The sequence below is a fragment of the Rousettus aegyptiacus genome, unplaced genomic scaffold, assembly GCF_014176215.1.
Source record: "Rousettus aegyptiacus isolate mRouAeg1 unplaced genomic scaffold, mRouAeg1.p scaffold_m13_p_11, whole genome shotgun sequence".
In the NCBI taxonomy this organism is placed as follows: domain Eukaryota; kingdom Metazoa; phylum Chordata; class Mammalia; order Chiroptera; family Pteropodidae; genus Rousettus; species Rousettus aegyptiacus.
In genome coordinates, this window is record NW_023416286.1 from 60,356,839 (window position 1) to 60,384,618 (window position 27,780).

A 27,780-nucleotide genomic window follows, 5' to 3' on the forward strand; every position below is an offset into this window, starting at 1 on the left:
AAAGAATTCATAAGGAAGTCTGTCTGTCTGTCTCTCTTCATGCTCCTTTCCCAATCTAAGAGGGCAGCAAAAAACTCACAGGAGTCTTCTGTACAATGCAACATGTAAGATGCCAAAGCCTGTCCCCAACGACAGCATGCTTTCATCTTCTAAATTCATTTGAGTTCTAATCTTCTGTTATCTTTCTTTAGGTATTGCAGCTCTACAAAGATAATCTGTGCTAAACCCTGCTGTTGTCGAGGTCAAATGTTCGTCCGCAAGTTGGAGAAACTCCCACTGCACCCTTGTTTGGTCCTGATAAGGGCAGTGAGCCCGGATGGCGAGCTGCTAAATGCCCTCTGGCCGCTCTCTCCCGGTCTTCCGAAAGCCGCAGTCAAGGAGCGTTTCTAAGCCGCGGGGGCGGGTAGAGCCGGTGCCTCGCCTCTTTACTTCTGAGTGGGCACCTTGATTCCAAGAACGAACTTCGGTGAAATTTGCAGCCAGGAGCGAGCACGTGGGAGCCTCGCTGCCCGGCACTGTGTACCTCGTGGGCAGCTTACGCATCTCTATCCAACGGCGCCGGCTGCCTTGGGTCGCCCCTGCGCGTGGCTCGCAGCAGCCTCGCCCGCCGCCTAGCTGCCCGCGACAACCGGCTGCAGGCAGCGACTGCAGCGGCAGTCGCGGCGCGGAGCAGGCGCCCGCGAGGCAGCGCGGCCGGGGAGGCGGAGGCGGGGACGGGGCGGGCCGCCAGAGCTCCGCTCCCGGAAGCGGGTGGTTCTTGGGCTCCAGCCAAGAGGACCTGCGCGGTGACCGGGGTCCAGCATCCCCGCCAGCGCCTCTAGGAGCAGCAGGAACTGCACCGCCGTCCGAGCAGCTTGACCCCGGCTCTCGCCGCCCCGGCTGGATAATGCTGCCGGTGTACCCGGAGGTGAAGCCCAACCCGCTGCAGAGCGCGAACCTCTGCTCGCGCGTGTTCTTCTGGTGAGCGTCCCGGTCGAGTTGCGAGGTCCCCCGGTCGCTGAGTCCGCGCCTTTTGAGGAGGGAGACTGAGCCTCTGTGGGAGGGAGCGCTTTCCACCGGCTCTTTTTGGGGCGGGTACGGCTGCCCCATGCCGGCCACGTGGTCCCCGTCTGCGCCGGGCGACGGGGCGGGAGGGAGCCGGGGTCGCGAGGGGAACCCGGGGACTTGGTGGCGGGGACGCAGGGTTTCCCCTTCCTTGCTGCTCGCGGCCCAGCTGGCTTCCCCGTTGCCGGGAAGAGGAGGAGGAGAATGGAGGCTGTCTGGGGAGGAGTGGGGGCAATCTTTGCCCAGCAGGAAAAAGGGCTAGCTCACCCCCACACCCCCCGCCCTTAGTCGACTTTCCCCTACTGCTCAGGGATTCGCATTCGGAACTAAAACTGCACCCTTTTCTTTCTTTCTAAACAAGCAGCTTATAAATAGCTTCCTTTATCTAATTTCAACCGAAGCCTAATTAGTGCCCTGGACCATTGCCATTTCCCAATAGTGTCCCACCTCTTCCGATATTGCTTAGGTGACAGCTGCGTGTTACAGCTCCATCGGGCTGGGCTCCCTCTGTGTCCGTGACCACGTCTCTGTCTTTCTCCCTCTCTCCCTGTTTCTCTTGTGTGTTTCTCACTGTGCGTCCTAATATCCGGTTGTGGCAAATTTTATGTGGGTAAAAAGCACTTTGTTATTATTTAATGAAGTGGGGCACTATTTGAACACGGTTGGCTTTTGCCTGGGACACATACAGCCCTGACTGGAGTATTTCTTTGACCAGCTCTTTTCCTATTGCTAATATTTCCACTTCCACCTTTGAGGACTACTCTGGATACGTCTTACATGGATCTATAGCCTTTAGAGAAGCATCTAGGGTCTTGATGCAGGTGGTCCTGCCCAACGAGTCCTGTGGTCCCAAAACTACCAAAGGGTCCCTGAACTGGGAGGAAACACAGGTGCAAAACGGCCTACAGAGGTGATGCTCTTAACTAAAGTTTTCCATTTAGCAGCTGTGACTACTGACTGAATGGACTTCAGTCACACTTGGTTGATTGTTAGATCTTATGTTTGTCGTCCCTAATCTTTCCTACATATTCTGATATTTCCTTTTTTTTTTTTTTTTTTTTTTTTTAAGAGAAAGCCTAAGGGACCCTAAGGGAATGAGTGCTCCTACACTCGTTTTGATTATGGTGTGTTCAGTATGCGTTGGAGCATCTCATGGTTGGTGGTCGGCCTTTAAAGAAGGGCGAAGAAGTAATATGGCTATAAATTATAAATACCATAAATTATAAGTAGGCAAACACCTCCTTAACTTCAGGCAGGGCAAGGACCTCAGGAAGCACTTTGTGGATTATGGAAATGTTTGTGCATGGAGATAGAAAAGTGAGGGCTCCTCATTAATCACTTTCATAGCCACCCATTTCCGTTTTCCCTGCTGAGGGGAAGCTGTTAATTCCATTTTACACCTGAAGGCTCTGAAGCAAAGAGGTTGAGTAAGTTGCCTAGCATCACACAGCCACTAAGTAGTGGTGAGCAGAATCCCAAACCAGGCATTGGGACATCTGGGCTCGTGTTCAAACCAATGCTCCTATTGGACCACTTGTTCTTAAATGCAATGGAGAAGGCTATTCCATACATAACCTTTGTTCTTGTAGGCTGGAGTTTGTTAAATTACTTGCTGTTGGAGATGGTGCATACTTTAGGACAACTGTTGTCAAAGTGTGCCACTCATACCTGCGGTATCCACCTCACCTGGGAGTTTGTTAGAAATGCAAATTCTCTGATATCCATTCCAGATCAATTCTGTAAAATTAGAAACTCTGGAATGTGGATTTTAAACTGGCATTCCAGGTAATTCTGATGGAAAGTTAAGACTGGCTCACTACTTTAAGCCACTCCTCCCGTTGTCATTGTTATTCTAGTATTAGTTTTTTAAAAAAGGACAAGTCTTTGTGAAGTCAGTTGTAGACTGTGAGTGCCACCCTGTATTTATTTACTCTCTGCAGTTTGAGGAATTTTAAAGTCTGAGGCACTTCATTGATTTTTTTGTGTATCCCTCTGAGTCCAGGCGGGAAAGCTGAAATGAGGCCAGCTAGGAAGTGCTGCCTGGGGACAAGGCCAAACTTGTAGAGAAAAACTCATTTTTCAACTTCTCATTGTTGTTTGCTTTTTTCTTCTCGAATTTCATCTGCTTTCTAAGCTTGTGAACTGGTAGCTACCTTTTTCTTAAAGATGCCAATAACTAGCATACTGACTTTTATACAAAAAAACCTTACTGAGATTTTGATGTTTTCACAGCACATTTTGGACTTAGGGGTCTAAGAGGAGTCATATATTATGGCTATTGGTAATTGTCACAGATTTTTGAAAATAACGTATTTTTTTCTATTTCTGTTAGAAATTTAAAACTGTAGAAAAAGAAGAAAGGAATAAGGATGATTTATTTCTCTTAGCCAAGTACCTGCTGCTATTTTGATGGTGTCTTAGTCTTCCTCCTAAAACTTTTTATGAACACGCCTTTTCCATAAAACTAAATAGTTTTGAATCCCAATTATTTCTTAATTTCCTATGGTTAACATTTATTATGGCATAAAATAATCTTCGAAACAAGATATTTAATGATTGCAATCTACACAGTCTTTCGCTTTTTTTTGAACACCATTTGTTTCTGTGTATTATGATATAATGTATATCCATGCCCATATACTTTGAGGCATCTTTTTCTCTATTCACAGAAGTGTTATTACTGATGAAAGAACAAATTCTTTTCCAATAGAATATTCCCTCTTAATAAGGGTTTGTATGCTTATTTCATTATCAACTTCAAGTACCTGAATTAAACTTTTTTTCTAAGTAAAAAGGTTAATATAATACCAGTTTTAATTTGAATGTATTTTATTTATAGAGATGAAGCATATATCTACTGATTTCATTTGTATTTCTTTGAATTGTCTATTAATAGATGTTTGTCCCTATGAGGCATTTCTATTTTTTAACTAACTTGTTTCATACTTTTCCACATTCTCACTTGTCTCTTAATTAGTTCGGAGGTTTTAAATTTATATATCATTAATTATGATATATAATTAAATATGATATATATGAGCTTTTCAATTTCTCCTATTGCTTTTGTAATATATCTTTTTAAATCCCAGCATCATTTAAATCTCTATAAGTATTTTTAAAAATTATTTTCTTATTTATTTCTAACAAAAAAGGCAGCTAGAATTTCTTTTAGAATTTGCTGTAAGATAGACCCCATTTTTTTCCAGAACAGCCCATTTTCCCTTATGGTTTATTGAGTACTTCTTCCTGCTCCCCATTATTGGAAATAATAAATGGCAAAAATTGTGAACCATGTCCAACTGGGCATTAGATTGCCCAGTTCCCTGAGACTCTCCCTGGTGATATCCTCCCTGATGGGTAGTGTGTGTGTGTGTGTGTGTGTGTGTGTGTGCGCGCGCGCGCATGTGTACTCAGTATTCCTCTGCCCACCCCTATCCTGGAGGTCAGCAGGTTGGGGGGTAGTATAGAACATGTCCCCAGAGATGGGGGTTGAGGATGGTTTGGGCCAGATGCATTTGGCCCAAAGAGTGGTTAAATTCTTGCTCCCCTGACGCTGGCTCAACAAAGCGAATGGTGTTGTGGAGACTGCCACTGGTGTCAAGACACACTCTCTGGAGACTCTTCTCAGAGAAAGCTAATGACACGAGGGGGAAGTGCAAATGGCTGAGTGCTGAGGTGGCTTAGAGGGTTGGTTGTATTAGGCTCTCAGGAAATATTGATCATGAATGAATAGAAATGCTTGATTTTAAACTAGGATTTTTGCACCATTTTCAGACTACCTCATATTAATCTCCTTGTTTGTCATTAACAGTTGGGAATCCACATGTTGCAGATGGAGGCTAGTGGAACTTTTCAGGGCTCTTTCTCTGGCCTCAGCCTGTTCCTCTTTCTTAAGGTTTAGTTTGATGAGTTTTGGCAATTTTATACAATAATTGCAGCTCCAAGCAAGCTATAGAATATCTCAAAGGTGTATTAAAATTTACTAAGTACCCAGAGTGAAATCAACAGTGTTAACAAATTTTATAAGTTTATCTCCTATAGTTTATTCTTGTGTGTGTGTGGTTTTTTTTTTTTTTTTTTTTTTTTTTTTTGGTATTTATCCTTATATTCCTGCATCTGGTGTTAACCAGTATCCTTTCAGTATGTCAAGTAGATAACTTGCTTTTCTGACCTCTCCAGAGGACTCCTTTCCTTCATCATGTAGCTTCCAGGACAGCTGCTCTGTGGGGTGTGGCGCATGGGGGCCTCCTCTACGACTTGAGCTTTCAGTGTTAAGTCTCGCCTGTCACTTTTTGATGGGGTTCTGTACCCAATGAGGATGCTTCCATGGGCTTCCTCTTTGGTTGAGCTCTAATTCCTTTGTACATGTTTTCTATGTTGATGAATAGCATACAGGTAGATGCCTGCAGTGCAGTGGGAAGGTGTGGGCTTTGGAATTAGATGGACTCAGCTCTTATCTTTGGCCTTGCAAATTCTGTGTGGCTGCATGCAATGATCTCTGAGCCTTAACGCTGAGAGGCTGGAGATGATAATAAATGCAGTTCACCCAGTCCAGAGTTAAGGCCTCAGGTTGTTATGGCCAGAGGATGCCTGAAGTCAGGAAGATAAATGTTAGACGCATTTAAAGATTAATCTAATCCACGTGAGATCTCTTTATCTATGCAGTCTCACCTCGTTTTATTGTACTTCCCTTTATTGCCCTTCATAGATACTGTGCTTTTTACAAATTGAAGCAAGACCCTCCACCAGCAAAAAGATTATAGCTCACTTTTTCATGGTGGTCTGGAAAGGAACCCACATGTTTCTGAGGTATGCCTGTATTATGTACACACACAGAGTTAACTGAAAATGGAATTCAGCAGAAGCTTGCTTAATATTTTCTTTAGATGTCAAAACTCCTGTTTACCTATTTCAGGAGTATGTTTTGATATGCTAGAAAAATGCAGTCACAGTGCCCTCTCCCTTCCTTCTCCCAGATATTCTTATGCAGGCAGTTAGTCCTCAGAGATGGTTCCATTTAGATAACAATATTGATAATCACTAACACTAATAGAATGCTTCCTGTGTGCTAAGAATTTCACTCACTGTTTTATATTTAATGTCTCACTCAATCCTCAAGCAACCCTATGAGGCAGGCATCCTGTGACTACTTATTTCACAGATGAAGAAATCCCGGTTCAGAGAGGTTGGGCAATTTGTTAGGAGCCTCCTACCAAGGAGGTCACAGGGCCTCAGGCTCCTTCCTGTCTGCCTGTCTCTAGCTTTGACAGGTAAATGTTGGTCGTCCAAATAAAAAAATGAATATGTTGACTTTATCCAGCAGACATTTAAAAATCATGTTAGTGAATGAATATGCTCTTTATATATGCATGCATCCGGAGCATGTTTTCCTACCTTCCCTTTATTATGCTGCCTCCTGAATTGCCATGTGGATTTGTTGGTGTGATTATCCATCCAGTGCTAAGGCATAAACCTGTCAGTTTTTGACTTTTTTACCCTCATCCACTAACGTCAAATTCTTTTCATTCAACTTTAAACATACCCTTGGAGTCATTCATTCATTCGGCAAAGGTTTCCTGGACACAAGTGTGTGGGATCCACAGGGAAGGAAACACCCAATATACCTGCCCTCCTGGGGCTTGTGTCTCTCTCCGCTTCTGCTCCGACCTCAGTTCACACTCTTGGTTTCTCTTCCTCCCAGTGGGTCTCCTTGCTATATTCTTACCCCTAAAACAAGTTCGTGCTATCCTCTAGCTTAACAACCTCCCCTACCTCCTTGCTGTTCTCAAGAGAAGTTCTGTAGCATGGTATTCAGGGATCCTTCAGAATATGCTCTCCAAGACTTGTCTTTCATTTTTCATGTAACTAGTCTTTTCTAATTAGGTGAGGCATGTCTTGTAACTATTCTGCCTTTGCAGGGCCATCAGAGCCAGGACTAGGGTGCTGACTGATGCTAGGCAGCTGCCTCTAAATGAGCTGCTGGGTTACGAAAGCGGCTGAGATCTGTTTGCCCAGTACCATTGCTAGAGACACGTTTCTGCCACACTGGCCTTAATCCACGGTGGAGCCTCGCCCCATCTGAAGCTGGATTGCCTGGGTATAAATTTGATCTCTGCTACTTTCTTTACCACAAGCAATAATCATTATATACACCTCATAGGGTTGTTGAGAGCATTAAGTGAACCGAACACTAATAAGACATTTAGAATAATGTCCGGAAGATAGTAAGCAGTAAAAAGCATGAAAAGAGAGCTGTGCCACCTTCCTCTTGTTATTTAACAATTGTAAGCTAACATGTCCCAGATAGGTTACTATTTGAGAGTACAATAGGAGTCTAGTCCTAGGGTACTATTTTGACTCTTGTGGTTTAAGTTATTCATTCAGTAAACATTTGAGTGCCTTCTTAGTTGCCAGGTTTAAATCCATAAAAATAACATTTTTCTCAAAGAGTTCACACAGTCTGATGGGGGAGGCAGTCATTGTGTTAGTTTTATAAATAATGCTAGCTGCTGAGAAAAGCCTCAAATCTTAGTGGCTTAGTTCAAACAAACAAACATACATTTATTCTTACGTTGTCCATTTTGGGTTGGCTGGAGTCGGGAACTACACACTTACTTAGTAGCTGGACTTTTTATATCTTGTAGCTTGGCCCTTGGGTCCTCTCCATCAAGTCTTCTTCGTTCAGCTGGAAAGGGGTTGTATATGTTTCAGACTTGAAAGTGACACACATCATTGACACTCACATCCTGCCGGCCAGCTCTCAGTCATGTGGTGGCATCTTACTATAAGGGAGCTAGAAAATGTCCATGCGCCCAGCAGTCTACTGCAAGAGTTAATCATAACACATTGGGGTGCGTGCTGTAGTAAAGGAATAAGGTGTGCACCAATGGAGTGTTGCGAGGAGCCATCGAATGGAGAAAGTGGGGAGTCATCCCAGGGAGGGGATGAATGTGTACAGGATGCAGAATCTTGGAAAAGGGGTAGTGCATCCTGAGAACAGTGAAAAGGGTTGCGGACACCCCTTGGTTGTTATGCCCTTCCCTGCCAGCTGGTGGTATTATATACAGTCATCAAGATCATACCCCTCCCCTATTCCTTATAAATAAAAATGCCAACTCTCAGACTTCACTTCTTCCTTCTACCCAGATCTGTACTTGGTGAACACCTGCAGCCCTTCTATGGTTTCTGGATTAGCTCCTTATTCCATTTCCCGGTTCCATGGTCAGTTCTATGCCAGCCTCTTTGTGAGGTAGTCCCTGTCTGCTCTTTTTCCACAGGCTAGCTCCTGTCTGCCCTATGTCCAATGTCATAGAATCATAAGGTCAGAAGGGATGGATCTTCTAGTTCACACTCAGTATAGGAATCCCTTCCAGATAATGTGTAATGGGGAAATTTACTACTTATATTTTTTCATATTAGAATGCCAGAAGTGTCTTGTATAGTGCCACAGTTTTATTTCTGGGAAATTTCTACCCATCTGTATCTCTTTTTAATTTTTTGTCAACACACAGAAAGTTTATGTCCCCACTTCATATGATGGCGTTCTGGTTTTCAAAAACAGCTATCATGGACCCATGAAACCTTGTCTTTCAGAGAATTGTCTCCAGTTCATGCTACCTTTAAATGGCAGGGTTTTCCTTTGGTTGAAATGAATGCTCTTTAGTTTCTCGGTGTTTTTATTCTAACGTGGCACTTATAACTGGACATAGTATTCCGGGTTTGATCTGTTTAGAGGTAATATTTTAAGTAACTACTACTTTGACAATTTAACAGATAGTTTTGAGTGCTTGCTGCATTCCAGGTAATGTTCTAGATTAGGAGTTGGTAAACTACCATCCATCAGTCAAATCTAGCCTACTGTCTGTTTTCGTTAACAAAATTTTGTTGGAACACAGCCTCACTCATTTATTTATATCTTGTCTATGGGCTTAAGCAGCAAAGTTGAGTAGTTGCAACAGTCTGTATGACCTGCAAAGCCTACAATATTTATCATCTAGCGCTTTATTGAAAACATTTGCCTACCCTCTTCTAGGTGTTTGGAATATAGCAGTGAGCAAAATAGATAACAAATCCTGCCTTCATAGGACTTAAATTCTAGTGTGAGAATGAATACTAAACAAGATAAATAAGTAAAATATGATTAAGTTAGATAGTTATAAGTGTTGAGAGGAAAAAATAAGGCAGGGGAAGGAGTTAGGAGTGTGTGTATGGGTGAGGGAGATGACAGTTTTAGGCAGGGCAGCCAGGGAAAGCTACAGAGAAGGTGAGGGAATGAATCATGCACATTCTGGGAAAACGGCCAGTGCAAAAGAAGAGATCTTGAGGACTCTGTTGGCCTTTGGAGGAGATGAGCTATACTTGGAATGAAGTGGGGATTTAGTAAGATCATTTTGGCTACTGTATCGTGAATAGACTAAAGAAAGTCATAGATACAGGAAGACTAGCAGATGTCACAGCAATTCAGGCAAGAAATGATAGGCCAGGATGGTAGGAATGTCAATAGTAAGTAGTCGGATTCAGGGAAAAGCTTATTTGAAGGTGGAGCTGGGGGTCTTTGATGCTAGACAGACTATAGGACTTGAGAAGAAGGGATAGTCAAAATTGTGCCCATGATTTGGGCCTGAGCACCTGGAAGGATGGAGTTACCATTAGATGAGATACTGAAACCTGCAGGAGGAACAGGTTGGAGAAGACCAGGAGTTTGGTTTTGACCATGTTAAGTGTGAGATGCCTGCTATACACATTCAAGTGGAGAGGTTGATAGGTAATCAGTCATGAATCAGGGGCTCAGGGAAGAAGTCTGGGCCAGAGATAAAATTTGGGCATCATCAGCAATGTATATTGGACACATGATCAACTGACCTCACAGTCCATGGGGTTTGTCCCCACGCAAACTTCTCTTTTATCACTATTTAAGTTAACTTTGTTGTGCCAAAGTTTGGCACCTCACTGTTGCCTATTGAAAGTAATTTGAAAACATTTGTAGTCCGAACACCAGAAAGGACGGGTCCTGGAACTCCCCTCCTCCAGGGTGGGGCTGATCTGCCGGTGAACACCATGGGCAGTAGATTAACTTGGCCACCAGTTTGGGAGAGTCATGCTATCTGTCCAGAGGTATCGTATCTACTGGACATTCTGAAACACTATAAAGAAAAGAATTGAGCTTAGTTTGGCATTATTTTCTTCTAAGGAACGCAGGCTGGCTCTTGGTGCTGTCTTTCCTAGTTATATACACTTGCAAATTGCCTCCTTTAAATGATTGACTTGTGTGATTTCTATTAAGCTTGCTAGCTCTATTTTGTTTAAGTGTTTATGAATACACAGCAGTTTCTCAAACCTCACTATGATTGAATTACATGGACAGCCATACAATTTAAATACCTGGTCCTTTGTAGGCCAATTTGATTCACCTCTGGGGTGGAACGCAGTATTTTTAAAAGCTTCCCTATGAGTCAACACTGAAGACTAAGAATCACTGATTAACAGCTTTCCAATGGTCAGACACATTTCTCTGCATATTTCCATTTTCTGGCCAAGGGTTCTGAACTGCCCTCATCTCTACCCCTTTTCATGTTCCTTTCTCCAAGCACAGTGAGGCTTATTTATCCCTATGGGGACTCAGCAAATGATTGGGGAAGAAGGGGATTTGCTGTGTGCAAGGATCTTAGAGATGTTTGGTCCTTGGATCCTTATAGTAACTTCTTGTTGAAGCTGGCTTTGTCCTCGTTTTACCCAGGTAGGACATAATGAAGCTCTGAATTGAGTCAGGTCTGACAAATACCAGAGCCTGAGCTTCGGCTTTCCTGTCTCTGTTTATGTCTTTACCGTGGTCAGACAAGGATGCCAGGGTTGATTGTGCTTATGAGGGTAATTGAGTGGAAATCTCACTCTTGTCAATTAAAAGCTGTGAATATAAAATTGCTCACCTAATAAACTGTTTTTATTTGCAGACTTTTATTTATGGGCTTTATTGGGCAGGATGTAACTGAGATTACATGGTAAACTTAATAGGCCTTGTGTGCCCTGCCCTTCAAGATGGTATGAAAGGTGTCTGTCCTGTTTGAAATTAGTAGATGGGGAGATTTATAAATGACTTAAAACTTTAGGCTGGGCCTGGAGGGGTCTGATTGTCACAGAATCCAAACGTGACATTTATTTGAGTTCTGAGTGTTCATTGAGCAACACACACAGTCATTCAGCTGTAAAACAGATAGTGCATTTTTAATAGCTATTACCTAATATGGTACCAGTAAGTGACTTCTACATATCAGGCCCTCGGCAAATGGGTACAGTGCGGATTACTGCAAAATTCCACCCCTTTATCATATCTTTTTTTGTTGTTTTAAATGATCAATTGTTATTTAAGTTTTTGTTCATGTGACTTTTTTTTTTTTTTTTTTTTTTTTTAGGCGAGGCAACCCTTGGTCACCTCACAGGTTGCAAGGACTTTGTCAGCTTACAATCCCTTATTTTTTATTTCTTACACCTACAGCACCTGGTCTTCCTAGGTGGTCTCCCATCCAAGTACTAACCAGGCCCGACCCTGCTTAGCTTCCAAGATCAGATGGGATTGGGCTTGTTCAGGGTGGTATGGCCAGAATCATGTGACTTTTTAAAAAAACTAAGTTGTTAGCCCTTTGAGGGCAGAAACCAGTATCTTACATCTTTATCTCATCACTGAGCTGAGCATCTCACACTTAATAAGCTTATTCAGTAATTGTAAGTTGTTTCTTTAGTCTTTTCTGATTCCTTTAAAGCACAGTGGGGCTTACTCAACTCTGTTGGGGCTCAGCAAATGATTCGGGAAGGATCTTGGACATACTCATTTTTGCATGGAGATACTCATTTTTAAACCCTTTTATAACCTCTTTTCTAAGTTACAGTCAAGAAGGGCAAGGCAGTAAGGAGGTCATGTGGTACAGTGTGTAATATCATCTCTGATGAGTGAAGAAGTGACTGCCCTACAGAAATTAAGATCTGTTAAAAAGAAAGCAACATGGGAAATTAATTTATTAATTTATGCTAAGAACTGGGCTGCTATTGGTGGAAGCACTTTGCAGTTTATAAGGTGGTATCACTCCATCCACCAGAAGTCCTCTGGAAAGCAGTTTAATAACAGCACTGCACCTGGAACTGCTCAAGTCGGCTTTCCATTAATGGCCCCAGACCCCTTGATCTTAGACTTCTACCCAGCAAAACTGTGAGAATAAATTCATGTTGTTTAAGCGCCCCCGTCGGTGGCACTTTGTTATGGTAGCCCCAGCCGATTTAAGCACTCATATGCCCTATAGAGGTCTTGGTTGGAGTTAGTGCCACTGGTTGTCTTTGATCAGACCTACTTTGTATTTGTGATAGTTTGTCCTCTATTAGACTGAACCAGCCAAAGATTCTGACCTCATAACCTTGCCCACTACTTGACCTGCTCATTAGAGACCTGTCTCCTCATATTTTTTGAGTTGAGTTCAGGTAAAATCGCTGAAACCCTTCAAGATGTGGAGCTAATCCACATAAATCCTCCAGAGTGCTTTACTTAGGAGGAAAGCAATCCTGTCCCCATACAGGCAGTCTGGGCGTTTCAAGTGTAATTATTGCCCTTGAAAATACATCAGTCGTTGTTGCTGTTAGTTCCCTAGCACCAGGTGGGTGCATCTTTGGTGTAAGCTGTCCAGTGTGAGCTGTTCTTTCAGGCTATGATGTAACTCAAACTTGTGCTCTGAACTTTCTCTTTTACAACCTACATACAAATTTACTAAATATTTTGCTTTGGGGAAAACCCCATGCAAGTCCATGTAAGTCCATAGTATATCCAGTATTAATAGACAAGAAAAAAAAAGAGATGGCTCCATTGTTCTCTCAGGCAAACTCAAAATCTTCTTTCTTCCCCTTGAGAATATAATGCAGTCCAAGTTTTTTTCTTAAGACAAAAATTTCAAAGAGAAACTTAGTCCCTTTGAGTAAGCCATATTAGGATCCCCCTCACACCAGTGGATTTTGATCATCTCTGCTCAGAGCCACTCAGAAAGTAAACTGAAGACTTTGTAAGGGAAATTCCACAAGGCTGCTTCATTTACACAGTTCCTTGGGAAGGATTTTTTTTCCTGTAACAGGGAGGGACATATTCTAAGAAACCCTTTCAGGAAGGATGAGGTGCAGCAGGAAAGAATCCCACAGAGCAGCCCATTCACAAACATAGAAAAGGGAATTAATCGCCTTTGATTTTTGGAAATTGGCATTTTTATAGAGGGCAGAACAAAGTGAGTAAAACAGCAGCTAGTAGTGAACATAATAGACTGTGGAAAAGGTAGCGGGCGAGGTGGGTGAAGGTTGCATTGGTTTAACTGAACTCCGACTGGCAACCTTTAGATGAACCAGAGACAGGCTTAGCCATTCTGATTCCCTGTCACTTTAGGCTAATTCTCTAGGAAAGTTTTATTTTGAGTAGTTGGTGACAGATGCAAAACAGAGGCCTGAGTAGGTTGAAGTAAACTAGCCCAGGGTCACTCAGACAGAAGGTCTGGTTCAAAGGTGTTATGTAGTTTCCTCCCTCTCACATATTTAGATTAAATTCCTGGCAAGAATTTGGAGGGAGAAGAGGTGAACATGAACACTGTTGTAGTACCTTGTATGTTGAAGGACCGACCATGCTAGGCATGTGGAGAATGTAGACATGCGTGAGGCTCCAGTGTGTCTTTCCAGGGTGGGAGTCATGGGGCAGGAAACAAGGCAGTAGCTTCAGCTCGGCCCTGTGCCTACCAAGAAGCTGAGGAGCTTGGCTGGAGGTCCCATTCCACACTCCCTGCGTTCAGTGCTCTCTTCCCCAGGCTCCTTTCTGCCTCAGGCCCCTACCTTCTCCTGCCTTCTCTCGAACTCTCTCTTCTCTCCCCACTTCCCTCTCAGAAAGGCATCCCTATTTACTGGTTTCTACAAAAATCCATGCAGAGTGAGGTTTGGAGATTTTTGAAGATTTTGTTTGATTCTCAAGGGAGGGCCTTGTACTCTGTCCTCTCTCTTTCTCTCTCAGCTCCCCTCCCTCTTTGCAGTAAAAGGCAAAGTCCCTCCTGACCTTGGACACAGGCATTCTGACCACTCCAGGACCTGCTGAGATGTCCATGAACAGTTTTCTACCTTATTATGCAAATTCCTGTAATGCAAGGTAGAATGCTACTATATCCGCGATTAACATTTGTAAACACTTTGCCAAGCGTGACCACTTTCACTGCCTCTAGCTGAGGAAACTGAGGTACACAGAGATTAAATCTTGTGCCCAAAGCCACATACCTTAGTAAATGAAGGGCAAGGGGTGGGGGTCGTGGTGGTGGTGGGGTGGCGTGGACTGTCTGATTTCTAGCTTCAAATGTTGAAAGCCCCATGCAAAGGTCCTTGGAAGGAAGAGGAGGGAGAGTTACACTCAGATGTGTGTTTTTGCTGGAGGAGCTGGTGTGATCCAGGTTTCGTGAAACGGGTGGTGCTTGTAAAACTACGATGTGTTTTAGTTTGGGCAGAAATTCTCTTTCCTGTCTTTAAACTTCTTAAGAAGTATACCTCCAAAAGCATGGCACGCTGCTGCTGATGACTTCTTTTTCTAGGCTTTGCAATCTTGTATTGATATTAAGGACCAATCTTTATTTCTGAAGTGTCCTCTGGTTCCCAATGGATTTTAGCATTCAGTTGGAATGTAGGGAAAAGGATTTATGTTCATTATATCTGGGTCTCTTAACAGGCTATGATTCAATGTGTCGGACTCATCTTTTTATTTGGGAAGGACGTGATTTGATGTAGCAGCCTCCTTCCTACCCTTCTGCCACGAAAAAGGGGGAGAAAAAACACACCTTGATTTGATATGAAATCAGATTAATAGTAAAATTTTTGATTGCTTAAGGTCGTACAGCTCTTGTAAGTCTGTTTAAAAATAAATTTCTTTTTCACCTGTGCCAGGTGGCTCTAACTCTTCGTTTGTCCAGCATATCCTGGTTTATACCCTTTATCACATTGCAATCATTATCAGCACCTCTTTTTATCCCTAAGAGTATCTTATATGATTACTCTAACTGAGCCGAAGTTCATATTCCATAAAATATGCCCTTCCTCGCTAGCTGTGGAGCATGGACAGCAACTGTGGACAGGGCAATGCCAATATTTGCTAAACATTTACCAAGAGTAATGACTAGTGAAAACCTCTTAGTATCCACACTTGAGTGGGTATTCTCAGAAAATAACCCCTGTCCTGTGCTTTGTATGGAAGAATGATGGTTGCGAAAGCTACCAGGGGAGAGTGTGTGGTTCTCGAGGTGACACTTAGCAGGCCAGGCGGTGGGAGTCTGGGAGTCTGAGAGTCTGGGGTGGTTGGTCCATCTGGCTGTGGAAGCTGGGGGAATGCTGACAGTTACTGGGTAATGTCTCTTACTTGTAGTTCAGTTTGTGTGGCTGGAGGGACCATACCTAAAGGGTTTGTGTGTGAAGATGAGTGTGAGTGTTTAGCCTGTGAAGGCAATTATAAGTAAGCACTTAGTTTTGGAGGTGTAAGGCACGGAGAGCGAGCCCAACAGTAAGCCAAGACAAGGCGACCATGGTGAGCTTCCAGGAAACGGGAAATTCTGGGTGGAGGCTGGAAGGCCCCTGAGATGTCACGAACCTTCACTCTCTTGGCTTGTTTAGACAATATGCCGATTCCGGTGCTTTTGGTGTGGGTTGGGAGAAGGAGTAGGCTGAGAGCTCTGAGGGCCTGGGTGGCTTCCCTGTACCCTTGGGATCTTCTGAGACAGGTAGAGGCTGAGGAAGCCAGATTATCGCATGAGTTTACACTCTATGGTGACTGTCTTTGCTGTGTGATCTTGGTCTGATTCCAATCTGAGCCAGTTTTTTTATTCATCAATTGAACATGTTAGTTTTAGCTCTGTAGAGTGGATGGAAGATGTTAGCCATGTTTGCTGTTTTCCTCCAGGACCTGAAGCCCAGCTACCTCTCCCAGATTCCTGGGTCCACTCCCTTCTACAGGATACTTTATTATGGTCTCTGCTGAATTAGAGGCAAATACTTAGTATTGCAGGATTTTTCTCTAGGCCTTAGGGCTCCTGCACTTGACGTTACACGCTGAACCTGCTCTTGTCTTTCGGCTCTTGGGCCACACTTGGCCTCCTTACTGAGCTCTCCTTCCTCACCCCATCTAAAACAGCCATCCCCACCCCCAGCCACATGTCCCCATTTTGTTTTCTTTCTGGTCCATATCATTGTTTTGAACCTGTCTCTTTTTTGTTTGATTCCCTTCCCTTTCCCCTTCCTAAATGTGAGCTCCATAATAGAAACCCTGTCTGTGGCTTAGAACCTAGAAGGGTACCTGTTACATGGGGGGCAAGTGCTTCACAGTTAATTTGTGCTAGTGAATGTTGTATTCCCGTTTTCCTATAGTCTTGTTGTTGAGATTCCCAGCAAAAGAAGTGAGTTGTGGGCCGCATCCTTTTTTATTCAGAAAGGCGTTAATGTACATGCTGTGGCTTGAGGGTTGCTTCATGGGGATGAGGGAGGAATAGTCCATGTTATCTCTGGCCTCTTTGAAGGGAGAAAGAGGAGGTGGCTCTTGGGTTACACAGCTGGGTAGTGGGGGGTTGCCCATTCACTGTTCTTGACTCTTGTGGGGTATGCATGCGGGGAGTGATTTGTCTTCCTTCCATCTCTGCCTTTCTTCTGATAAGGTGACCTGCGTGGAGGGGCAAGGAACACAGAGGCTTTTGGTGGGAACTATATTAGCTTGAAAATGGCATTCAGAATCCTGGGATTGGTTTAGGACTGTGGGGAGACAGAGGACAGGCACAAAGCTAGGGGCGACAGGCTATCTGTAAAATATCTGTACATGGCATTCTCTTCACAGTCTGACAAAACCTGTTTGTGTAGTTTTTCCTTTTTTTTTTTTTTTTTTTTTTTTTTCTGTTTCTGAGCTTTTGTGGTTATAGGAAATATCTTTTTAAAGCTAATGGGAGAAGATACCAAGATTATGAAGAAAGCTGTTCTAGTGGATCCTGAGATTTACTATGGAATTTTCCTCTCCTGACTTATTTCCTGCCAAATAAGTCCTTTAATAGACACGTACACAGGCTTTTCAAAGAATGTTTTTGTTCTTTCTTTATATGCAGCTATTCAAGCTGAGGGTTGGTATGTTCATAATTGACCTAATGCTTCAAAGAATGAACTGGTTCAGCTGGAATTTTCCTAAAATCTATGCCCAAATAGAAAAGGGTATGATTTATAATTAGCATTTCCTCCTTAATTCTGGATAATAGCAGAAAGGTTATTACATTTTAAATTGGTGTTATCATTTTAGATAGCTGTTCTCAATATTGTTCTCAGTATAAAATTTGGTACCCTTGTCTTATATTTTTTGGTATAAATTCTTTTTGCTTGTCAGAATGCGGCTGACAGATTTTATTTTCAAGTCTGGAGTTGTCGTTGAGAGCTTGAAACAGTTGTCTAGGAAAGAGATGGAAGGGATAGTCAGAAAGAGGGACTACTTTGGTGTGGAAGAGTGATCTCATGTTCAAAGCCAGCAGGGGCACTAGGGACTGACTTGTCTATCATACCTTCTCTTCTGCCTTAGTTGGGGCAGCAAAAGCCTTATATGTTTCATGTGTGGAGTGTAAGCAGTCTCAGTTATTAGCTCATTGATAATTACAGGAAATATGGACTCAAATTAGTGCTTATTAATTTAACCCTCCTGTCTTTTCTTCTTGGAATGCAAGGTGGTGATGTATTAAAATTAAATGAAAAACTAGGCTAAACGGTTTTAAGAGTTATTTATTGTTTTCCCCTGCCTGTGAAAGGTTTTTCAGAGGCACATGAGCGGTATAAATTGGATTGCCTGGAGAGTGTGTGAGAGTTCTGAAACGCTTGCTGTGCTCAGTGAGCATCATTCTCACCTGTACTCCAGAGCGTTTCCTCCAAGGAAGTTCTCTCGGGTACTTGAGATTAATTTTTTTAGTGGACAAGGCTTGCAACCAGAGTTCTTGGGTGGGTAGGAGCTTCTTGGATGTTCAGCCTGTTTCCCAGGCTTTTGACTAGTGGTAATGGAAGCCAGAGGGAATCCTGTTCCATCCAGTTTCGTGTGAAGTTATGCCCTGTGTGTGCTCTGTTTCTATTAGGCCCAGTGTCTGTTATGTAAATAGAAGAGGAACATACAGTTAAAGTAAACTTAAACCTGAACCCAAGAAAGGTCTCTTACAAATTAAGTGTCCTTGGGAGTTACTGCCAAGTTCTCATCTATTTTCTGCAAATTTGGAACAAACATGGTGCTATTTATTTGCAAGTACTGTAAACATGCTGCTGGGATGTTGAGGGTTAAGGCGATACAAATATTTGTTGAGGTTTTATAGACTAATAATCTGTTAATCATAGCTATGGTCTTGGAAAGTAAACAACCTCTACATGTGCTTCTATGTAAGACTGGCGTGGCGGATGGTGGCCAGTGTGTGAACCTAGGGCCCATATGTGAACTTGTCTTCTATTCCCAGTCCAGTGGTAACTGTTGCCATGATGTGGCAATGACTGCCTTTGGAGAGCTCACTGTGTACAGCTCTGTCCTGACTCAGGGTGACAAATACTGTTTTTGATAGAACCCAGCCAACTCATATCACATCGCACACACTCATGTGATCTGTGTGCAGCTGTCTCTGGATTCATTTGTTAGCTGTGCCTTAAGATAGCAATAAATTGTAGATCTGAGTTAAACTTTGTTATGGGTTGAGAAAGGCCAGCTGGCTGTTTCTGTTTGAGTCTTTTCTGATGTATCTTCTATTGCTTATCATATGACCACTATCTCTGAGGCATCAGAAATGGAAATCTCTTTGGCGGATGGCTCTGCTTAGAGATTTGCTACTCCATGTGTGGTCTGTAGACCAGCCATCCTGCCATCACCCAGACATGGCAGAGTCTCAGGCTCCACCCCAGACTTAGTAAATCAGAATCTGTATTTTAACAAACTCTCCAGGTGGTTTGTATGCACAGACCTAGGCAAGGCTCCTATTCTCATCTGCTTGGTTGAAGCTGGGTTGCTACCTCTTCCAGGTTCTGAAGAGTGTGTGTGTGTGTGTGTGGGGGGGGGGGTTCTAAGGCCATGTGAGTGTGTCACACATCCCTTCCTTTTCAATGCAACGTTGTCTCACCTAACTGCAAGGGAGGCTAGGAAAGAGTCAAACTGTGTGCCAGGAATAAGGGAGAAGGAAGGACCAGACTCACACATGTACCAAGGAATGAGTTATGTAAGCTAAGCTGTGGGTATAGTTCAGTGGTCAGTATTACACCTACCTTTCCTTTGCAGTTTGTTTTTCAGTTTGTTTTTTCTTAATCACTGTATTAATTAAAAGATTGAAAAAGATAATAATTTTAGAGAAAAAGATAATTTTATTTCTACTGATAGATAGCACCAATATTAATAGTTGAGTGACTGACTTTAACTCTTATAGAAAAAATACCCAACATGCTTATCAAATATCCACCACTTGAGACCTGGATGGGTGTGGACTTTACCCTAGTCTTCCTTTCTTCCCTTCCCTTCTGTGATGGAAAATGACAAGCATATGTATATGTACATATTATACATATAACCCTAGACTATCCATCTACGAGTATCAACAACTACCACTTCAACTCTACTCCCACTTACTTATTCTGAATGTGAAGTGTCCAACCAAGTCAGATGAATGAAGAATAGTGTTATGGGCTGTAGTCCCTCCAAAACTCATATGTTGAAACTCCAATGCCCAGTACCTCAGAATGTGACTGTATTCAGGAATAGGGCCTTTAAAGAAGTGATTAGTTAAAATGAGGACATTAGAATGTCCTTATAAGAAAATTTGGATACACAAACACCAGGGGTGCATGCACGCAGAAGACAGGTAAGCCATCTGCAAGCCAAAGAGAAGGGGCCTCGAGAGGAACCAACTTTGCTGACACCTTGGTCTTCAACCAGTGAGGTCAGTCCGAGTTCTCACCTTCTAGGTGTCCCTGACTTGAATCTTACCTTCTTCATGCTGGTGTGGCCTCGGTGCTCACATTCCTTTTATGGTGAGCCCTTGTCCTACCTTGTGCCTGTTGTTGCCATCAATTCCCACAGCTGTCCAGAGTCCTAGACCTGTTCCACTTCTGAGCCAGTGGTCAGTGGTGACAGGACTCGTGGGCACGAGGGGACACCAGTGACTGGTGCTCATGCGTCTCATTCAGCTAGGCGGTGTCCTAAATGCCTGCTTCCCTGCCTGTCCCTCAGGTATCTGCAACAACTAAATTCTAAGAGGAGGGCTGGAGGGATCCATCTCTGACTCTTCCTTTTCAAGCTGCCTCAGACCAAGTACACTGAAGCTTAGCTTTTTGGTTCTAGTTTAGTCATTTAACTGACCTTGACTTCTTAGGCCAGTTTTTCTTCCTGGGGCTCGTGGGCTTTACTAGCTCTAACCTCCTTTGACTGAATAATCATTTACCAGACACCTTTTTGTGATTGTCTTTCCTGGAATCTCAATTCTGCATGAGTTTCAGGCCAAATATATAAAGAGTGCTTGCTAGAAATATAGACTTAGTCTCTACCTCAGATCTGCAGAATCAGAACCTCAATAGTGGGGTCTGAGCTTATTTTTAATGAGCTTCTCAGGTAATTTCATTGCAGGTTAAAATGTGAGAACTCCATCCTAGAGTGAGAGCATGTGGCCACAAGGGATGAGGAGAGAGGAGCTCTTAAAACATTCCTAGTCATTTCCTTTAGTGCTAGCCGAAGAGTTCCTAGTGACAGTGATGGGCTTCTGGGCTCCGTGTCTAGGACTGTATTTTATATTACAGGTGAGGACAGGGAGGCTGTGGGGTGAAAGAGGCAGGCAGGCAGTCAGCAGAGGAGCAAGTAGGTGGATGGACTTCGAGGCCAGCAGAGGCTAAGGAGGCGGTGTCTGATATGTGAGCACCTGGTCTTGAGCTCTAGGGAGGAGTACCCCCTACACTGACTAGTGAGGTTCAGATGGTCCCATCTCCATCTGAACCTCACAGGCACTGTCCTCCATGAGACTGCCCTCCATTTAGATACCAGCGGCAGGTTTGGGGTCCCCAGGCCACCCGCAGATGGCTACATATTTGGGGGTTTCCATAAGCCCCTCAGGTTCAGTAATTTGCTAGAACCATGCAGAGAACACAATTACAGTTCTATTTTAGCAAACAGATACAAATCAGAAACAGTCAAAGGAAGAATCACATATAGTGAGGTTTGGGATAATAGAGCTTCCTCATCTTATACCCGTGGAGTCAGGACATGCAGGACATGTCACATTTCCGGACATCATTGTGTGACAATACTCAGTATTGGCAACTAGGAAAGCTCCCCCAAGCTTTGGTGTCCAGAATTTCTACTGAGGTTTCATTACTTAGGTGTGATCAGTTGATTCATTAGCCATGTGATTGATCTCCAGCTCCAGCTCCAGCTCCCCATCCCTGGAACTCGGACTGATACCACATGGCTCAAAGGCTCAGTCCTCTAATCGTGTAGTTGGTCTTTCTGGTCTTTCTGAGTCATCTGTTAGCATAAATTCTCTAGGGCTCACCATGTCACCTTGTTAGCATAAAGCATCAGGGCCCACATTCATTTGGAAAATTCCAAAGATATAGAGGAACTGGGACAAGCCCAGGAACTACGGACAAATACTAGCTGAAGTGTTTTTTTCCTCCAGCTGTACTAAGGCACAGTTGAAAAAACTGTAAGGTATTTAAAGTATTCCATGTGATGATTTGATCTACAAATACATTGTGGAAGGATTCTCTCCACTGAGTGAATTAGCCTATCCATCACCTTATTTATCCTTTGTTTTTGGTGAGAACATTTACATTCTACAGTCTTAGCAAATTTCAATTATACAATATGGTATTATCAACAGTTGTCACCCTGTTGTACATGAAATCTTTAAGCCTTGTTCATTTATCTTATAGCTGAAAGTATGAACCCTTTCACTAAACTCTCCCTATATTCCCCTCCCCCCACCTCCAGCTCCAGGTCCTGGCAAACACTTCTGCTCTATAAGTTTGACCTTGATACAATGCAGTATTTGTCTGGCTTATTTTATATAGCATAATGCCTTCCAGGTTCATCCATGTTGTTGAAAATGACAGGATTTTTTTCTTTTTTAAGGTTGAATAATATTTCATTGTGTATATGTGTATGTATCATCTAGAGAAGTTATAATGTCATAGAGCAATGCATTACTCAAATGTTTGTAGCGATGCTAATGTAAACAAACCTGCTGCACTGCCAGTTGTATAAAAGTATAGCACATACAATTTCGTATAGTACATAATACTTTATAATGATAATAAAAGACTATGTTACTATCTTACGTATGTACTATGCTATATTTTTTATCATTATTTCAGAATTTTTCTACTTAAAAAAATGTTTGTAAAACAGTATGCCATATTTTGCTGGCGGCAATCTCATACATCTCATGTTTACCACATCTCTTGATAGCATTATTTTCTCTTGTGCTTGACTTAATCTTGTGTTGTTTTGTTCGTCGTGACTCTTCAGAGTACAAACTTCACTGCTAATGCTGCCAATTAGAAGCTGGATCAAATCACTGAGCTGGAAATATTAAAAGTGATTCAGGACTACAAGGGTAGGAAATCGGCGATGGTTACTGCTCACCAGTCGTTCGGAACGTGCCATTCCAACATAGCTATGATCTTGAAGAACAGGAACAAAATGAAGGAAGCTGGATCTGCTTCACTGAAGGCAATGAAACTAACAAAAATTCAAGAAGACCCTATGTCAGAGATGGAGAAACTTCTAATGATCTGGATTGAAGACTGGACACAGAAGTGTATGCCTCTCAGCACTGTGATGATCATGACAAAGCAAAAAGTTCACTTGCAGTGTTGAAAGAAAAGGCGGGACCCAACTATGATGTTGAATTTACTGCTAGCTCCAGGTAGTGTAAACAATTCAAGAATAGTTATTCATTACATATTATGAAAGTGAGTGGTGAGTCTGTGAGTGCTAATGTGAAGGCAGCTGAAGAATTTTTGGGAACTCTAGCTAAGATGATTGTGGAGGAAAATTACCTGGCAGAGCAAACATTCCGTATAGATGTGACCTCCCTATTCTGGAAATGGATGCCTGATAGAACTTTTATCTCTAAGGAGGCCAAGTCAATGCCAGGCTTCAAGGCTTTTAAGGACAGGGTAACAGTCTTGTTTGGGGGCAATGGTGAAATCCTTTGTGACGTAGCACAGGGAGAACTCCAGGGTTTTCAAGCATATCAATAAACACAAACTAGCCAGTGTACTACAGGAACAGTAAGGAGTCATGGATGATTTAGCTCCTCTCCCAAGATGCCCTTCTGAACTGCCACGCCAGTGAAATGGTGAAGTGCTATTAGAGAATCGCATGCCTTTCAAGGTTTTGTTGATTATACTCTCGGACATCCTCCTTTTATTGGTGATGTTCATCCCGATATCAAAGTGGTGTTTCTTCCTCCAAACACTACCTCTTTGACCCAACCAAGGGAACAAGGAGTTGTAGCAGCTTTTAAGGCCTACTGCCTGAGGAGGACTTTTGCCCAGGCTATTGCTGCAACCGAAGAAGACACTGAGAAGACTCTGCTGCAATTTGGGAAGGATTACAAAATCTGTGACTGCATGAAGAACCTTGCTTGGGCTTGGGGTGGTGTCACTAAAGAGTGTATGAATTGCATCTGGAAGAAGACACTCGAGAGATTCACCTTTGACTTCAAAGGATTTGCCAAGGATGAAGAGGTTGCAAAAATCAACAGGTTGTGATTGAGATGGCAAATGACTTTAACCTAGATATGGATGATGATGACATTGAGGAGCTTCTAAATTCTTCAGGTGGTTCCTGAGAAATTGCCTAATAAGGAATTACTGGAACCAGAATGGGAATGCATAAATGAGGAATAGGCAAGAGAAAAGGCAATTGCAGGAGAAGAAAAAGAAAACCCCTCCTCCAGGAAAATTCACAGTGGAGGGTTTAGTAGATGCTTTTGCAGACTTCAGCAAGCTCTTTAAAAAGTTTGAAAACACAGAACCCAATACTGAAAGGTTTTCATTAATAGAGAGGAATATTCATGGTGCATTATCTGCTTACAAGCAAATCTATGATGGAAAAAAGAACCATACCGAACAAACCACCATGGACATATTTGTGAAAAGAGTAATACCTCCTCAAGAAGAGCTTTAGGCAGGGAGGTCCTTCGGGAGGTACTCCAGAAGAAGACATTGCTATCATAGGAGGTGACAGTCAGCTCTATGCATGTTGTTGCCCTGAAGACCTTCATTTGGGATAAGGTGTGGAGGTATAAGACAGCAATGTTGATGATCCTGACCCTGTGTAGGCCTAGGCTACTGTGTTTGTGTCTTAGTTTTTAAGAAAAAAATTTAAAATAAAAAAATTTTTAAAAATAGAAAAAAGCTTATAAAATAAAGATATAAAGAAATAGTATTTTATACAGCTGTACAGTGTATTTGTGTTTTAAGCTAAATGTTATTACAAAAAAGTTGAAAAGTTGAAAAGTTTACAAAGTTAAAAAGTTTCAGTAAGCTAAGGTTAATTTTATTATTAAAGAACGAAAACCAAAAAAAAAAATTAAATTTAATGTAGCCTAAGTGTACACTGTTTATAAAATCTATAGCCATGTGCAGTAGTAATGTCCTAGGCCTTCACATGCACTCTCTGCTCGCTCAGTGACTCACCCAGAGCAACTTCCAGTCCTATAAGCTTCATTAAAAATAAGCGCTCTGTACAGGTGTACCATTTTTAATCTTTTATACCACATTTTTACTGTGTCTTTCCTACATTTAGATACACAGATATTTGGCATTGTTACGTTTGCTTATAGTATTTAGTACAGCAAAAACTACAGGTTGGAGCGATAGGACCAATAGGCTATAATGTACAGCATAGTGTGTAGTAGGTGAAATCACCTCATGATGCATTTCTCAAAACGTAACCCCATTGTTAACTGATGCATAACTGTATGTTTATTAGATTCATCTGAATTAACTTGTAGTTTGGGTCCAGTGTTTCCTTATTGACTTTCTGTCTGGATGATCTATTCATTGTTGAAAGTGGAATACCGAAATTCACCGCTATTATTGTGTTGCTGTCTATTTCTCCTTTTAAATTTCTTAATATTTGCTTTATATGTTTAGATGTTCCTGTGTTGTGTGCACAAATATTTATATGTTGTCATGATAAATTGAGCCTTTTCTTATTGAATAATGACCTTCTTTGTCTCGTTATAGTCTTTGGGTTAGTCTATTTTGTCTGATACAAACATAGCTACCCTGCTTTTTTTTTGATTTTCATTTGCATGGAATATCTTTTCCCATCTCTTTGCTTTCAGTCTATGTGTGTCTATCTACCATAGACTTTTGCTTTGTGGTTACCATGAAGCTTACATAAAACATTTTAAAAGTCTCTTTTAGGCTGATAACTTAACTTTGAACACATACAAAAGCTGTATATTTTTACATTCCCCCACAGTTTATGTTTTTGGTGTCACAGCTAACTCATTTTATACTATGTACACTAACAAATTATTGTAGTTATGGTTATTCTTAAAACTTCTGTCTTTTAACTTTGATTCTAGAGTTGTGAGTTATTTACCCACCAGCAACTTATGATTATTCTGAATTTATATATTTACCTTTTCCAGTGAGTTTTATATTTTCATGTTTTCCTGTTACTAATTAGTATCCTTTTATTTCACCATTAAGAACTCCCTTCAACATTTCTTGTAAAGTTGGTCTAGTGATGATGAACTTCTTTAGCTTTTATGTGTCTGAAAGACTTTCAATTCTGAAGGACAACTGCCTGGTAGAGTATTCTTATTGGCAGTTTTTTCTTTTAGCACATTGACCATATCATATTACTTCTGCAAAGTTGGCTGAAAAAAAACCTGCTCATAGCCTTATGCGAGTACCCTGGTACGTAAGAAGTTGCTTTTCTCTTGTTTTTAAGATTATATTTTATTTTTATATTTTGTATCTATTTCTGTGATTTTTTTAAACTTGTAAAGTCATATTTTTAAACTAATACCATGGAGTTTCGATTATTGTATTTGAAATAATTTAAAATCTGGTGGTGTCTTTTAACTTTTAATTTTGACGTAACTTCGCTTGACAGAAAAGTTGTGAATCGTGCACAGAACTCCAGTATACCCTTCACCCAGATTCCCTAACATCGGATTCTACCATATTCGCCATTCTATTATGCATATTATTCCTATTTTATCTGAAGCATTTGAAAGTTGATTGTAGACATGCTTCTCCATTAGCCCTTAACATTTCAGTGTATACTTCCAAAAAGTGAGGACACTTTCTGGCATAATCACTGTACACTCATCACAATTTAGAAATTAACATTGATACGTTTCTACCATTTAATCCTCAGGCTGCATAACCAATTTCCCCATATTGCCCATTTTCGGCCCAGGATCATGTGTTGTATTTAGCTGTCATATCTCTTTAGTGTCCTTCAATGAGGAACAGCTCTGCAGTCTCTCATGTCCTTGATATTTTTTGAAGAATACGCAGGTCATTACTCTGGAAAATGTTCTTCAGTTTGGGTTTGTCTGATGTTTTCTCATAGTAGGAATACGAAGAAGTAAATGCTCAGTGCTTTATACACACCTGATGTCCACCTGTCTCATTACTGGTGATGGTAACTTTTATCGCTTGGTTAAAGTGATGTCTGCCAGGTTTGTTCATCCTAAAGTTAGGTAATAAATTTAAAAAAACCTTTTTTTACTCTTTGAAGTTAATATCTTGACTACAGGCATTCCTTGTTTTATCCTTTGCCCTGTTGTACTTCATAGACGTTGCTTTTTTTTTTTTTTTGAATAAATTGAAGGCAAGACCATCCACCAGCAAAAAGAGTGACTCACTTTATTGCAGTACTCACTTTATTGCCGTGATCTGCACCCTAACCTGCAGTGTCACGAAGTATGCCTGTAATTTATCAACAGGAGCCAACTCTCTCTTCAGTATAATTAGAATATACTTATGCAACTGATTTCTGTCTATATAGGATGCATCTTACAACTTTGGTATACTAGTTCATTGCCCTTAGTAATTTTGAGTTGGACTTTCTAATTTTGTAAAACTATACAAATTTTATTACTTTCTCTGTCTTAGCTTTTTTTTGTCTTCTTTCACCGCTTTTTCCATCATTACTAGTGTGTCAGTGAACCATCCATATCTGGTATCTTATTTTAATGGGAATGAGTTTAATGTGTGTTTTGCTGGTAAGGAAAATTGCTTTTGGATATAGTTTTAAAAAATATATTTAGTAGATAAAATATATGTTATAGAGTTTTTAAATGTATTACTGCTATGCTAATTTTAAGAAATTTAAGAATCGCTTTGATAGAGTTTATAAGAAATAAGATATAAAAAACATTTTCTTAAAGAATGATTTGAGTTGCAGTGTTTTTGTTTTAACTTCCTAGGGTAAATTAGTAAGAGGATATTGAATTTTAAATTCCTGGTTTTAATTTTAAACTTTCTGGTTTGCTTGGGCTTTTTTTTTTTTTTTTTTTTTTTTTTTGTGGTAGAACGACACATGGAGGTGAGATTTGTGTTGCAGGAAGTAAGGCTGGGAGAGTGAATTAGATCAAGGTTACTTGCATGAAGGAGTATGGCAATTGTACTGGTCACACCTTCGTAAATGTTTCTGATTCAGTCTTTAACTGATTTCCTTGCCTTCTG

General features: G+C 41.6%; 1 protein-coding gene and 1 pseudogene across 1 annotated transcript in view; one reads left to right on the forward strand and one right to left on the reverse strand.

Annotated features, from left to right (window-relative positions):
* The first annotated feature begins 760 nt into the window (after positions 1–760).
* ABCC4 (ATP binding cassette subfamily C member 4) overlaps positions 761–27,780 on the forward strand; it is a 220,836-nt gene continuing 193,816 nt past the window's right edge. The window contains exon 1 of the mRNA XM_016158617.2: positions 761–960. Coding sequence (XP_016014103.1) covers positions 887–960 — 74 coding nt within the window. The 5' untranslated portion in view covers positions 761–886. The remainder of the gene's footprint in view (positions 961–27,780) is intronic.
* On the reverse strand, positions 11,528–11,646 carry LOC118609772 (annotated as a pseudogene).